The 15,320-nt window shown below is 33.9% G+C and overlaps 1 protein-coding gene, 1 long non-coding RNA gene and 1 pseudogene across 5 annotated transcripts; 1 reads left to right on the top strand and 2 right to left on the bottom strand.

The window, feature by feature from the left end:
• Positions 1-237: 237 nt before the first annotated feature.
• On the bottom strand, positions 238-2,365 carry LOC142632341 (protein NRT1/ PTR FAMILY 3.1-like; annotated as a pseudogene).
• A 217-nt stretch (positions 2,366-2,582) lies between these two features.
• On the top strand, positions 2,583-5,920 carry LOC142630657 (uncharacterized). Of its 3 annotated transcripts, XR_012843392.1 has the most exons (5): positions 2,583-2,791; positions 4,831-4,897; positions 5,214-5,259; positions 5,449-5,609; positions 5,726-5,920. It is a non-coding gene; the product is annotated as an uncharacterized LOC142630657 (long non-coding RNA). The 3 variants fall into 3 exon arrangements; XR_012843391.1 differs by having other exon boundaries at positions 5,214-5,609; XR_012843393.1 differs by lacking the exon at positions 4,831-4,897 and having other exon boundaries at positions 5,214-5,609.
• A 1,573-nt stretch (positions 5,921-7,493) lies between these two features.
• On the bottom strand, positions 7,494-13,942 carry LOC142630656 (protein NRT1/ PTR FAMILY 3.1-like). 2 transcript variants are annotated; one of them, XM_075804687.1, is made up of 4 exons: positions 13,755-13,892; positions 11,444-11,642; positions 9,866-10,425; positions 7,494-9,500 (listed from the first exon to the last, which is right to left on the bottom strand). In XM_075804687.1, exons 2-4 carry the CDS (start codon positions 11,612-11,614, stop codon positions 8,558-8,560), a joined length of 1,674 nt encoding a protein of 557 aa, XP_075660802.1. In that variant the 5' UTR covers positions 11,615-11,642; positions 13,755-13,892; the 3' UTR covers positions 7,494-8,557. The 2 variants fall into 2 exon arrangements, with proteins under 2 accessions (XP_075660802.1, XP_075660801.1); XM_075804686.1 differs by having other exon boundaries at positions 7,495-9,500; positions 11,444-11,661; positions 13,755-13,942.
• Positions 13,943-15,320: the final 1,378 nt, after the last annotated feature.

The following is a 15,320-nucleotide window of genomic DNA, read 5'->3' as shown; positions in this document are numbered from 1 at the left end:
TTTTGGAGTTCTAATGAAGTTGGCTTGCACAGTATAATTACTGGGTTGAAAGTGGAATCTTGTTTGCTTATTTTACTTAAACTGGGGGATCAAAATACAGGGGGGAAAAACCCTATTTACGGTACATTAGTGTAGTCATTATCAATAATCCTAAGCTGTCTCATTTCTTCCAAGCTCCACCTCTCCAAGGGCATTCCTACTATCTAAAATCATAGATGGTATTTTATCTCCGGCTAGTTATTTGTCGTCCTCCTTGCAAATTTCACTAACCTCTTCCAGTGGCTTATAAGTATAAAGCCAACTACATATCACATAATATAAGAGATTTATTAATTGGATGCCACTTACAAGCCAGTAGAAGTATTCCAATCTTCCCTATAGAGGTTCCTATCAGGCAGCCAGTTGCTTTTCTTGCATGAATACTTATGAACTAGTGATACCATCAGTGTGCCTACATAGTTTCCCGTTGATATTGATATCCAATAGAGTGTTGCAGCAGTGCTTCTCATGCTTTCAAATGATTGATCATAAAGAAATTCCTAGTGCCCCACAAACATGAAAACTTCAGCTACCCCATGTAGGCAAAACTGAGGTACCAACCAAAAAACACTTAATAGGAATAATTGCTTTTGGATCATCCAGTAAGTTGTGATCAGCAGCCACTGCTTTTCTCTTGATTTCAACAAATGATGCAATAACTGTGGCAAGAATATTAGCCACAGCCTTCACCCATTCTTTGTAGGCATATGGTACCTAATGGATTTCCAATGAATTGAAAGCAAAGGGTACAAGGAGACATTCATATAGAACAATGCCAACAAGCATGGTTATGCTGCCAAAGATACATCGAGGCTGGAGGAATTTGGAAGGAGTGAGACAAGTGACAATCCATAGTGTGAGCTTGTAGAATGGTGAAGCTATGTAGGTGTGAAGATGAGGCAATAAAAGCAATTCCCGCTGCCCATATAGGAAACATTCGGATAATGCATTTTAATTCCTCAACTGGATGTACAGTGGCAAGATTCCATAAATTTGGTGGCTTTGAATCTATTGCATGACTATCTGCTATTACAGCATCTTTATCAAACCACCTACAATCATATACACAAGAAGCAATTTAAGCATTCAAATTATACTTGTTAGAATAATGGTTAATTAATTGAATTCAACATTTCCTAACAACTTAATCTTTTTGGACAAGTAAATTTATCAAGCTATTAAAGCAAGTGATCTTAAGTTCAAACTTGTGTCTGCTCTACCTCCCATTTATTAAGAGGAAGAGAAGAGAATTGTCTTCAATAACATATGTACTTACCAAACACAATATTGGTAATGATCATTTATGAAGGATATATGGCTAATGCCCAAATTATTTGTGCTTCACTCTATCTTTTTATTTTTTAAGGCATCTCAAAGAAATGAAGTAGATTAGTCACTATCAGACAAAGTACCTTTCAAAACGTGCTTTGCATTTGCAATTGCATTCTACACTATGTGTAAAGGATGTTTTATATTACTTACTTGAATTGATTTGTGTGTACAAGTCTTCCATGCAAAGAAATAGCAGCATCGAGCTCTCTATTTTCATACAAGAGAGTAGGGTCTTCTGGTACTACTTCTTTCCTCTTCTTCATAGCTACAACAATTACTTGGGCCAATCTAACCAAGGGACTACCCCAGGTTTAATTCTATTGTAAAGAGGTGAATCCACCAAAAAGGCTATAATTGACAAGGCTATGGCTATGGTTGGAATTCCAAGACCCCAGCCCCAACCCACATTATCTTGGATGTAGACCACAAAAGTCAGGGCAGTTAGTGTTGCCATTCCCATGCTAAAGTAGTACCAATTGAATAAATTCCAACTTCTAGTTGCTACACTTGATTTGGTCATGTCAAATTGGTCTGCAAAAAAGGTAACGACATTAGGTCTAATGCCACCTGAGCCAAGAGATGAAAGAAGTAGAGAGATGTAGAGGACCCAAAGCTGCAAGGCTGACGCTTCCTTGCAGTTCATTTGAGTTGGGCACGGTGGAGGGCGAAGCGTTGGCAGAATTGCTGAAATGGTGATGCTAATCAATCCCTGCAAGATGAAGAATGAGAAATTGATAAACATTCTAAATTTTCACAAGCCAAATATATGCTCATAAGAAACACTAACAATTGCTGTCGTTTTTTCAAAAAATGTACATGAGCTCCCCTGGCGATGATAGTTGGGAATTTTTATGCAGTACTTATCAACATATGGTATTATTATTAAGGACCTTGGCATTTGAGTGCTAAATCTATATCTATTCTATATATTACTAAAAGCTAAAGAGTAGCGTTTAATACTGACGTGCTCAGATTGCGTCATGTCAGCAGCCATGTCATTCCAATTTTTTTTTTTTTTTTTTTTTTTTTGTCCTACAATTTGAAAATGGTTTTTACATATTTCAAAATTATAGAGTTACATAATAAATCTCAGCCCAATTCTTATTTATTTACTTCCAATATCAGGCCCAACCCAAAGCGTTTTCAGCTTAAACCCAAAGCGTTTTCAGCTTAAAGGAAAAACAAAAAATAAAAATAAAAACCGTGGAAAGTGGAAGTGTGGAACCCTGAAGGGTTTTACGAGATATAACGTGAGGAAAGCACAGAGACTGAAACCGTGAAGGAAACAGAGAGTCTGAAATTGTGATCCCCACCTTCCTGCTCTACTGTTTCGCATTAATGGCCGCCTTTCTAAGTTCCTTCCTTCCTGTCTTCCTTTTCACACGGTGTATAAATACTGACAATGCCTGCTTCAGTTGAGGTATCTCTAAATCTCAGTTCCTTTTTGCTCCATCCTTTTGCTTGATGATTTTTGTTTCCCTTATTACGTTTTGTTATATGGATTGGTTTTCTGCTCGGTTTTGAATCTTTATTATTGTTCTGAGGGTTTGGGACTTTGAGGGAGATATAATTGATTAATTGAGAAACAGAGAGAGATAGAAAAGCTAAGGAAAATTGATCGGATATGGACTCTTTAAAGATTATCTATATCTCTGTGCTGTGCTTTGGCAAGTTGATTGATAGCTGCTACCATAGGCGGTCCGCTCTTTAGGTCTTATCTATATCAAATACGAAGTGTGCTCTGGAAAAACATTGTATACTTTCCTTCTTACCGTTTTTCTTTTCTGTGTCTTATTTTTTATGCTAAAGGTAGGTTTTATTTGTGAAATAAGCTATGGTTGGATTGGTACCCAATTAGTTACGGTGAAACTGTACTTTTGGCTTAGGTGGTATTCCTGTATCTTCTTAGTTTGATTTACAATATTTATGTAGTTTTGTATAGTGCTTTATTTCCCTTTGTACACTCTGTTTACCTGGGTTTTTTTTTCTTTTTTTTGGCTGTGCCTCTTTTTCATTTCCTATAAAGTTTTACATCTACTGATCCAAAAAAAAAAAACCAATGAGGGAGCTAACTCAGCTAAGTCCAATCTGACTCGGGTGTATTTACAAGGATAGGAGAGGAGAGGAAAGATGAGGAATGGGGTGGAGAGTTACCCTTCCCCTGTTTGGATGTTTTGAGGGAGAGAGGATTTGAGGGTATTTCATAATATCATGAGTTGAAGCTGATCTTCTTTCAGACTTTGAATGGACAAATACTTCGGGTGTTCTTACTTTATTGATTTGTGGTTGAAAGCCACTACAATTGGGAGTTTAGCCATGCCCACTTCCAAAGTAGTATTGTAGTTGTGGATTGCTCAGGGAAGAAGCTGAGAATTGCAAACTGAAAGCATTACTGCTTAAAGTGAAATCATAGCACCCTGAAAGCTTGGATTATATTTATGGTCATTGAAAGTATAAGACATTGTCTTTTTGCCATTCATATAAAATCATAACTTTTTTGTTCTTTTGTTAATTACTTTATTTATTGATTAGCTATTAAGGTGGCTGTCAAACACAATACTAGATCTTAGTAAAATTGATGAACCTACTTTACTGTGAGACCCAGCTGATCTGGATTTTATATTTTTATTGAATTAGTTCTCCAAATGTGTGCTAAGTGTTTATTAGGTAGAATTTGGTTATATAGATGATTCACGAAAATCCTTAATTGTAATTTGAGATGTGACTAACGTTTTTCTTGGACTGTGATAAATGGTATTGAAAAATTTATTTTGTAGATGATGCAAAGACACATTTATTTATTCATTTAAGGATCCATATGAGAATTTTTTTGGGAGTTTTTCAGACATTACCATCATCTTCATTCTTCATTGTCAATTTTTTTTCTTAAAATAATACAATTGTTATACTAAGTAAGGGAGGGAGATTTGAACCTTTGTTTTTCGCTTTTATGAGATCAGATGTTCTCTCTAAGTTTCAAAGCTCTTAGCATTTTTCACTGTCAGTTAACATCTTTGAAAGATAGAAAACGAAAAGCCCAATACGTTTCTGAACCTGTCTTGTAATATTAGAACATAAAAGACTATAATTCAAACCAAGTAGGAAGGCCAAGTGAGTGTATTGTGTAGTGTGCACCACTATGGAACTGTTCAAAATTAGATAGCTTCACTACTTTGCATGCAGCAGCTATAATTATTATTTATACACGTTTTGGTATAATCAAAGCTACCTTGGGATTTCATTTGGGAGGAGAGATTAAAAAAAAAATTGCTAAGTGTGCTTCTTTCAGTTTTCTTTTAGAATTCTCACATGTCCAATTAAGCATTTGGTTAACTTTGGTATGAATTTTTCATGTTTACTCAAAGTGAGAGAAAATCTTTTATATTTATTGTATTTTGTTGAAGTGTTTGAGTTTGATTTAAACATTTTTCTTCTATCTTCCTATGTCTAACTGCAAAGGTGCAATGAGAGTTAAAGATGTGTGCATCGTTTTCAGAATTACTTGCGATGAGCGAAACATAGAAGAGTGAGTTTATCTTCATTCCCATGAAGCTCTCTTTTCTCCTCCATTTGATGTTAATAGTTTTAGAACTAATCCCATTTAAATTTGACAGTTTGTCTACAGATCTTCACTCAATATTGTTCAAAATATTAAATTCCTTGATGTGTACTCTAGCAAATTTTAATTTGAAAGTCAAATTACTTTGAAATTTTCATAGGATTTACTAAGATTTTCAAGTTTATTATCTATGTCCCTTCCCATTTTGCACTTTTTGTTTTTTTTTTGGGGTGAATGATCTTAATCTATCTAGCAAATTACATTGCACTATTGTTGACTACAGGTTTTTTTTACATGGGTTGTCAGTGGACTTTGATTATCACAATTGGGTATTATCTTAAAAACACTCTCTTTCTTTTTGTATCATTGTGTGCAAGTTTTTATTTATTTATTTATTTTTAAATAATTTCAGTTTGGTTATTAAGAAAGTGTAGGGATATAATACTTATGATAAGTTTTGGATTTTTATTTAGTATGTTTGGGATTCAAGCATCTTTATATAGTTGTTTGGGCTAAAGTTTAACAGGGATGGTGAAAGCTCAGTGTGCTAGGATGATGCCTTTGAGAAGAAGTGATGGATTCCTAAAAAAGATGAGAAGCTGACAGTTTACAACTTTACATTAAGCTACATGGCATTTGGAATTGGAGTTAGAATCCAAAATCTTATGGTAGGAAACATGTAAATGTTTAATTTCAATGAATAAAAACTCAATTAATAAAATTTTCATGGTTGTTTGCAGTTGTTCCTCTGAATGATTATTTGATTTAAAGTTTTCTTTCAATCTTTTCTTTTAGGTTTGGTGAGGTCTGCCGTTCACTTATCCAAAAAAGGTCTGGGAAGAGTTGTAGACTTTTTTGGATGAATTATATGGAAACTTTTGCAAATAAGAGGAAACTATACTCAAGCTTTATAAAGTTTTATTCATTTGAAAACTATTTTATCAAATTTAGTTTGTTAAATTTTGATTAAGATGAATGGATAATTCAAAACAATGAGTACACTTATTTTTTATTTGTTCCTTTTAAATGTTGTTACACACAGTATATTTATATATTGATTGCTGCATCATTATTATGTGATAAAAGTCTTTCCAGGTATCATTTGGCTGTCACATCTATAAAACCCTAAAACTTAATACCACATGCAAAACATGTATAAACTTCAACATCAATGATGAACCGGTGGTGATTAAAGCTTGCAAGGTGTTCCATAATTATTATGAAGTTAGCAAAAAAGTAGGTAAAATTGTTGATGTTTGTTTAGGTTTTGTGCAAATGTGATTTTTTCTTGATATCGCTTGCTGAAAACGAATGGGAGGATTGCCTTTGTTATTGCAGTGGTTCATCAAGAAGGTTCACAATACCTGATCTTGATAGAATTAATTGAATAATTCACAATACCTGTCTATCAAGAAGGTTCCATTCTTCATCCTTCATAGTATCGAGTTTCTTCCCCAAGGCAAATGAAACTTCTTCCCATATAGATAATCTTCAATTTGCATCCTCCAATATCCAAAGTCTGTTCTATCAAACTTTTCAATTTCTGAAGCCTTGCCTTCTTCTCCAACCATCGTTTCTACTTTAACCATAACTTTGATACCACTTGTTGTGTCTCAAATAATATTATCACAAAAACTGTCAATTCAAAATAGTAATCACACACAAAAACACAAATATTTACGTGGAAAACCCTTTCTCTTTGAAGGGAAAAACCACAGGACAGACTCCGAATCAATTCACTATTATCAAATCAATCAATATATATATATATATAAGCAAAGACCTCATACGGGAGAGTATGAGGTTCTGCCATGTGGCGCACTCTATGAAGAGAATTGAAATACTTTAACTCATATCAGAGATAAGCACAAATTAATTATTGACCTTTGGTTTTATTTCATTCAATGTTTTAAGACTTTTCTAATTAAAAAAAGATATTCTTTGTATTATTTGGTTCAATGTTTGAAGACATTTCATCTCTTACGCATACACACAAAAAACTTTGCATTTTAATTCACTCTTTTCACCTTTTGCACTTCTAACCATTTATATATACCTATCTATTGCCCTTCATGCTATCCCATGTCAAATACACAGAGACAAAAAATGATGTCATTTACCTTCAATCTTTTGAGTGACAATGGCGATTACGATTTTGATGTCAACGTTGGATGTTGTAAATTTGTGAGTTTTGTAAACGATGTGATTAACTATGGGTGTTTGAGATGTGTATTTTGTTTTAGAATTAATGAGAGAGAAAAACACATTCTACAAGAAATTTTATTCTAAAATTTTTCTCCAAATTTTTTTTTTCATTATTTCAATTGAATAATTATAATGAATATGTGTATACAATTTATAATTGTTGTTTTTTTTATGAACTCATTACTAATAAAGTTTTATAACAACTATGCTATAATACATATACAACATTCTTCAAAATCATCTTATATAAAATATTACAATATTATCCATGTATTGCACGGGAACTTACTAGTTACATTAATTCTTGTGTATGTCTCACAGCTAGAGAAAATTCTTTCTTTTTTTTCTTTACTCTCACACACACTAATTATTTTTTTCAAATGCGGCAACACTTTGCTCTCTCCTTTCTATTTTCTTCTCCACACACAACTCTCTCTTGGTTGTCTTCTTTTCTCTAAGCAGCTTACTCTTGACTGCTCTCTCTCTTTTTTCTTGTGTGACTTCCTCTTTCTTTTCTCTTGCACATACTCTCTTTGTGTCTTCTCGAAGGCAGCAACCCTTTGCTCTCTCCTTCCTCTTGCGTTCCTCTCAAACAAAAATTCATTTTTTCTCTCTTGGTTTCACGCTTTATTTTCCTTCTTCCCATAAAAAGGACCCTTGGGCCAAAGCCAAAGCCATCAAAATTCTTTATAGCATTGTCTATTTATAAGACTCTTTTTTTATTCCCTCTTGGACTAGGAATACATTACCTCTTTAACAAGGAATAGCCTTTCCTTCCACACCAAGGAATAGTCTTTCCTTCCACAACAAGGAAACCAAATTAATTTTTCCTTATTTAACTAGGAAACCTAATTGACTTTCCAAGTCACAATTGGAATTTGAGACAATTCTCCTAAATTTATGACTGTTTTCTTTCTCAGCTAATTCTTACATCTTCAAACTTTACCACAAAATGAAAAATGAAAGCAAAGTCATCTCATAAAGCAAGAGTAACCTATATAGCGAAGCAAAGATCCTCTCAAGTTGAAAATTAGCAGCTCCTTGCATAGTACTTACAAAAATAGTATGTCAAACTAACTCTGAACTTAAAAAATTAGTCATGTCAAACCAACTCTGAACTTAAGGAAAAAACAACTATAGTGACCAATAGGTGACTCATCTGCATAACTTTCAGGTTTGACTATCCCATAAATCCAGTTCGAACTAGTGAAGTATTAAAGTATGACACATGTTCGCAACAAAAAGGTCCATCAAAATGTTTGTTAAGTTTTTTCTATAACTGGATGCTGATTATTTCATTAGGATGAAAGTGGAAACTTGTTTGCTTATTTCACTTAAACTGCAGGATCAAATAATTGAAAAAACAAATAAAATTACAAAAAAACCAGTACACTAGTGTGTAGTCATTCCATATCAACAATACTAAGCTAACTCATTTCTTCCAAGCTCCACCTCTCCATGGCCATTCCTACAATCTAAAATAATAGATGGTATTTTATCTCCAGCTAGTTCTTCAACTTCCTCGCAAATTTCACTAACCTCTTCCAATGTCTTATAAGTATAAAGCCAACTACATATTACATAATATAAGAGATTTATTACTTGGGTGGCAGTAACAAGCCAGTAGTAGTTTTCCAATCTTCCCCTATTAAGGTTCCTATCAGGTAGCCAGTTGCTTTTTTTGCCCGAATACTTATGAATTAGTGATACGATCAGTGTGCCTACATAGTCTCCCACTGATATCGCAATCCAGTAGAGAGCTGCAGCAGTGCTTCTCATGCTTTCAGGTGATTGATCATAAAGAAATTCCAAGAGCCCAACAAACGCAAAAACTTCAGCCGTCCCATGTAGGCTGAACTGAGGTGCCAACCAAAAAACACTTATAGGGATAATTGCTTTTGGATCATCCAATAAGTTGTGTTCAGCAGCCACTGCTTTTCTCTTGATCTCAACAACTGATGCAACAACTGTTGCAAGAATGTTAATCACAAGGCCTATGCCAATTCTTTGTAGGTATGTGATGCCCGATGGGTTTCTAGTGAATCGGCGAGCAAAGGGTACAAAGAGACGTTCATATAGAACAAGGCCACTGAGCAAGGATATGACACCAAAGATGGCCAAGGAGGCTGGAGGAAATTGGAAGGAGTGAGACAGGTGACGATCCATAGTGCGAGCTTGTTGAATGGTGAAGCTTCGCGAGTTTGAAGATGAGGCAAAAACTAAAATTCCGGCTGCCCATATGGGAAACATACGGATAATGGATTTTAATTCCTCAACTCGATGGACAGTGGCAATCCTCCATAAATTTGGTGTGTTTGAGTCTGTTGCATCGTTACCTGTTACTATTGCAGCTTTATCAAACCACCTGCAATCAGTACAAGAGAAGCTGTTTTACCATTCAATTTATATGTATTACAATAATGGTTAAATAATTGCTCATTCTTTCCTTATAGTTTGAGCTTTGGAGACAATTAGTAATTTATCAAACAATTTCATGAAGCACATATGCCCAAATTATATATATATATATATATATATATATATATATATATATATATATATATTTAATGAATAACACTCACTGGGTCTTTTTACTTTTTAGGCTTCTCAAAGAAGCTAATTTGAATAAGACTAGTCACTATCAGATGAAGTTTCGTCCAACACATGCTTATTGCTCAGCATCTGCAATGACATTTGACATTATACTTTAGAATGTTTAAAATTGCTTACTTGAATTGATTTGTGTGTAAAAGCCTTTCATTCAAAGAAATAGCAGCATCGAGCTCTCTATTTTCATACAAGAGAGCTGGGTCTGCTGGTACTACTTCTTTCCTCTTCCTCACAGCTGCAACAATTACTTGAGCCAATCTAACCAAGGGACTACCCTCAGGTTTGATTCTATTGTAGAGAGGTGAACCCACCAAAAAGGCTAAAATTGACAAGGCCATGGCTATGGTTGGAATTGCAAGACCCCAGCCCCAACCTACATTATCTTGGACGTAAACCACTAAAGTTAGGGCAGCTAGTGTTGCCATTCCCATGCTAAAGTAGTACCAAGTAAACAAATTCCAACTTCGAGCTGCTACACCTGATTTGGTCATGTCAATTTGGTCTGCAGCAAAGGTAACAACACAAGGCCTAATGCAACCTGAGCCAAGAGATGTAAGAAGCAGAGAGATGTAGAGGACCCAAATCTGCAAGGTTGAGGCTTCCTTGCAGTTCTCTTGAGTTGGACATTTTGGAGGGTGGAACCTTGGCAGTACTACTGATATGGTGAGGCTAATCAATCCCTGCCAATGAAATAAAATGTGTACAAAAGAATTAGAAATTAATCAACATTCTAAATTTTCACAAGCCAAAAATATGCTCATAAAAATAAATAAATAAAAAAACTATAGATTGCTGTTGAAATTTTGAAAATGTACAAATGTTGGTGATGTGTGTTTCTTAGCGTTTGTGATCATAGTTGGGAATTTTTAAGCAGTGCTTATTTAGAAGGTATAATTCTCAAGGACCTAGGCATTTGAGAGCTAAATTGACTGTAAGTCTGTAACAACTAGCTTTTCTTTTTTCTTTTTAATGGCAATAGTAGGATCTTTTCTGAAAAGAAAATAAACATAGTTACAACAGATTCGCACCCTCAAGCTGGGCTTGGTCCTGCATAACATTTGCAAAAGCTGTGGGGGGGGCGCCAGAACCTAGGACAAAATAGCCAAAGAAGTTATCAAGGGACGGGCTGCTAAGGCATGTGGAGCTTGGTTAGATGATCTGGGAGGCCACCTGAAGGAAAGGCTTTGGGATAGAGCTCCAATCTTATGGTGTCTGAGTTTAGACTGATATTCTCCATGGATCAAATGTGCTAGGATTGTGCAGGGCATCAATGCAGGTCTTTGCATCACTCTCTACAACAGTGTTGAGAATATTGTGCCTGACCAATTATTATGTGGTAGTCACTAAAATGACTGTAACAAGTAGTTATAGTATGGCAGTTGCAATAACTTGTATCTGTTGTAGTAAATAGTCCTGAATCATCACACTAGGCTGCAAAACTTTTCTCTGGCTATATATATCAATAAATAGTTTAATTATAGGTTCCCTTGCCAAGAGCCTTGTAGTTAATTAGTTGGCATTTCTGATGTTTCTGAAGGGTTCAAAACTCTCCTCTGCTATTGTAACTATCATGTTGTAAATATAAAAAATTAAAAATTATAGGTTCTCTTGTTAATTATCAATGAAAGGGAATCTAATCACTGCTTAAACTATAAATAGTGAACTTTAGACCTATAACGCATGAGATTTTTGTCTTACCAGTTCATAGATAATAGAACCAGCGATGATGGTCGAAAACCGCCCAGCAAAGGAGTCGGAAATTAAAGCACCAAACAATGGCGCGAAATTGGCAGCTCCATCGAAGTTGGTCAGTGTGTTGGCAGCCTTTACCAGCGGCAGGTTAAGCTCTTGTGTCAAGTACGTTATCATGTTGGCATGAAAACCAGTATGCGCAAATCTGTCACATATTTCATTTGCTGGGAGATATAACATGGAGGAAAATACTTGGCTCATGAATATTCCAATAAAAATAGAATGAGGAATTTAGGCATATTTATGTGTCAGTGTCAATATATATTGTGCCACAAAGCTTTTAAGAAAAGTGATAGTTTGCGGAGAGCCTCATAGCTCAACTAGCACTTCATGGAATTTTCAACCGAGACATACGTCCAAGGTTCAAATCCCCTTCTCTCAACTATCGAATCTTAAGAAAGAAAGAAAAAAACAGTTTGACAACTTTTTTTTTTACAGTGATGTTAACATATGAAAAAGATTAAATCACCATTAAAAAACAATTCGAATATCTATTTATTATTTTGTTGAACTGACACCTATCATATGTATTGTTACATCCATTTGTAATCTTTTTTGTAGTTGTTTTAGAATTTATCTTTAACAGTTGAGAAAATGTAATATAATTATTTTATAAGAATATAATATAAAATTTGTAGGTTAAATAGTGCATGTGTTATATAAAAGTATTTTCTATTTTTGAAAGTTTTATATAATGGAACATATACTATATTTTGCTTTAAAAAAAAATAGATAGTGATAACTAATTTAATCATATTCAATAATGTTTAAAAAAAAAATGTACATCCCTATTCCATGGAACACATGTAATTGTGTTACATTGAGCTAAAATTATTATTGAAGTTTAGAATTGTAACATTTTTTTTTCTTTCCAAATATAAGTATAATGCCTATATTATTGACATTTTAATTTTAAGGTAATCTTTTGAATATTTATAATTTTTTATTGCTTTTTTAAGACCCATATCTCTAATTTTTAAGGCCTATTTTATTTCTATTTTTTAGCCCAAAATTAAAGGGTTTGACCCAAACAAAATAAATTTTCATATTTTCAACCCAAAAATTAAGATTAATTAATTAATTTTTTATCCCAAAAACTTGGAAAAAAAATAAATTAGAATTTTTGGACCAAATTGAACCGAAGTGGACAGAATTAACCGAATTGGATTGAATGGACCGAAGTAGATTGAATGGACCAAAGTAGACAGAATTAGATCGAAGTTGGCTGAATGGAATAAAGTGGATGGAATTGGACCGATTTGGACATAAGTGGACAAAATTGACCGAATTAGACTGAAGTGGACTGAATTGGCCTAAATGGGCAGAAGCAGACCGAATGGACTGAAGTAACCTGATGTGGACCGAAACGCTAGGTTGATGTGGCTCAAAAAGAGCATAGCAATAATAAATGCTACACTTCAACTTCATATGGATATAGATTAGAACCATCAAACCCCTTCCTAATGAAAAAAAAAAAAATTTCACACTCATTCACATCCGCTATTTTACACACATATCTACAAATGATGTGAGAATATATCTATATTTGTGAAAGAAAAAAAAAGTGAAATAGTATGTGTTTGTAAATCAAACCCCATTTTCATTTGTGTTCTAGTCTTTTATTTTCCGAATAGAAGAATAGATATTCCTTCTCTCTGTTTTTCCCCTTTGTTAAGTTGGATCCAATCTTTTTTACACAGCTTTCACTTTTAGTGGTCGAATTTTTTGATTATGTTTGTTCAATAATTCTACATGCATTTAGGCTTCAGTGAAATTATGTTACCACTAATGTAAAGAACTAATTCAGCCTAATTACAATTTACAATGGATAAATGGTGTGCAGATCTTGAGTTTTATTTGACTCTAACAGGGCAAATGGTAAACCTCTCAAATTAGTATAAAATATGTTTTGGGGGTGCTCTACAAGAATCATTACCTTTTATAGTGATTGTAATTACAATGTTTGCTAGTAATCATGTTAAGATCACCTGTTCTGATGCTAGAAAAGAATAAATATAATCATACTTAACAAATTACCACTTTAATTTCCAAAAGCTTAAGTTTTTAGAAAAAGAAAGTTAATTAATTAATTAATCAAACATTGTTTAAACTTGAAAAGAAGAACCCAAGAAGCTATGGTTGGATATCTCACTAGCTGAGAGATCCTTGAAGATGTCAACCCCAGCCAAAAACACCAATAGGCAAAGAAAGTTGTATGACTAAAAAGTAAAAACAAAAATATTGGATGTGAACATACCAAGGATAAATGGCATTGTTTTGAGTCCTCCAAGCTTCTTCTTCTTCTTCCTTTTGATTAAACTTTCAGCCTCTATGTTCTCCTGCTTCTCAACATTGGCCATGTTCTCTCTGTCCAATAGCTCCATCTGTGGTTTTCACTTTCGCATGCAAAGCCAAGTTGTAATAAGAGGACTCATATGGTTGACATTTGGATATTCGGACCAAGAAGAGTGCAGATGCAAACTATAAGATATATGGGACCCACAAATGATCTTCCATTGGTGTAATGTGTTCATTATTATAGTGGAACCATTGAAATTTTTTGTATGACTTCTGCACGTCCGAGATAGAGAGAAAGTTTCAGACACTCAAGTTTTTTAATGTAAATTCGAATCTTGTTTACATCAAACAAAAATAAATAAATAAATAAACTAATTCAATAAAGCTAGAGCCACACCAAAAATTCAGGACAAATTCCTAAATTAGATTCTCATTTCACACATAGGTCCGCCAATTTGCAATTTAAAATTCTTTTTATTGGCCCGTGTGTGTCGCATCCTTAGAAAAACTCAAACCAATTTATGTTTGTTTGGCAGTATCAATTTACTTAGTTTTTTGCTTATTTCTTTTTGTTAAAAATGTGCTAAATTATACTTAAAAAAAAGTGAGGTTTTAAAATGGAATCATCGATGAAATGGCAAGAGTAACAAGACAAAAGTATTAATGTCAATCCCATCTAGAGTTTCAGTTTTTATCCTTTCTTTTAGTTTATGGATCTGAGGGGTACAGATACATGTGCGAAATTCCAGTGCTTCAATAGCCAATGGGGTAGAATTGTTTGATTAAAATTTTCTCTTCGCGATCTTTGAACTCAGTTCTGTCTCTGCATGATCATCAGCATCCATTACTGACATTTACTGAAAGCTTGGGATGTATGTTTAAAAACACAATTGCCAGATGAGGTTTCTTGGTTCCCCCATCATTGGTCATCTTTCCACCTCTTATGGCTTTGTTTTAATTTTAGCTTTGGAAATGAGATTTTGAGTTTATATTAAAATATAACCTACTTGATCACGTGTTTGAATGTGCCTTTACAGCTATACTTACTGTTTGAGAAATTGATTATTACCAAGTAGTCTATCTCTTATCCTATGATTTCTTTTTAATTTTGGTTAAGATAATAGTAAGTTTGTGTAACAAACACAACTTCTCACATTCATAAACAGTACAATGAGGCCGAAGATCCCAATCCCCAAAGCAAAAATAGCAATAAATTATATCAACTGTCGTATTGATCAGGCAATTGGAAATTTAGTCATAAAATAGTACAACTAACTAGTAGGTAGCAACAGGAAAATAATATAAGCTGCGACACATTTGACTTTTTATGTTATAGTCCCAACATATTCCATTTGGAGCCATCGAAAATACTTAGGATTTTATTATCACCGAAAGGAAAGCATGGAGTAGGACAGAACTTTTATAATTGCAATGATACGAAAAGACAGACAAAAAAAGCTAGAGCTTCTTGATCTTATTCGACTCATCCCATAATAATTAAGAGATATAAAGCATTGTGGTAGAT

The sequence above is a fragment of the Castanea sativa genome, chromosome 4, assembly GCF_040712315.1.
Source record: "Castanea sativa cultivar Marrone di Chiusa Pesio chromosome 4, ASM4071231v1".
In the NCBI taxonomy this organism is placed as follows: domain Eukaryota; kingdom Viridiplantae; phylum Streptophyta; class Magnoliopsida; order Fagales; family Fagaceae; genus Castanea; species Castanea sativa.
The sequence above is the reverse complement of the archived record's forward strand: the minus strand, read 5'-3'. Positions and strand labels throughout refer to the sequence as shown.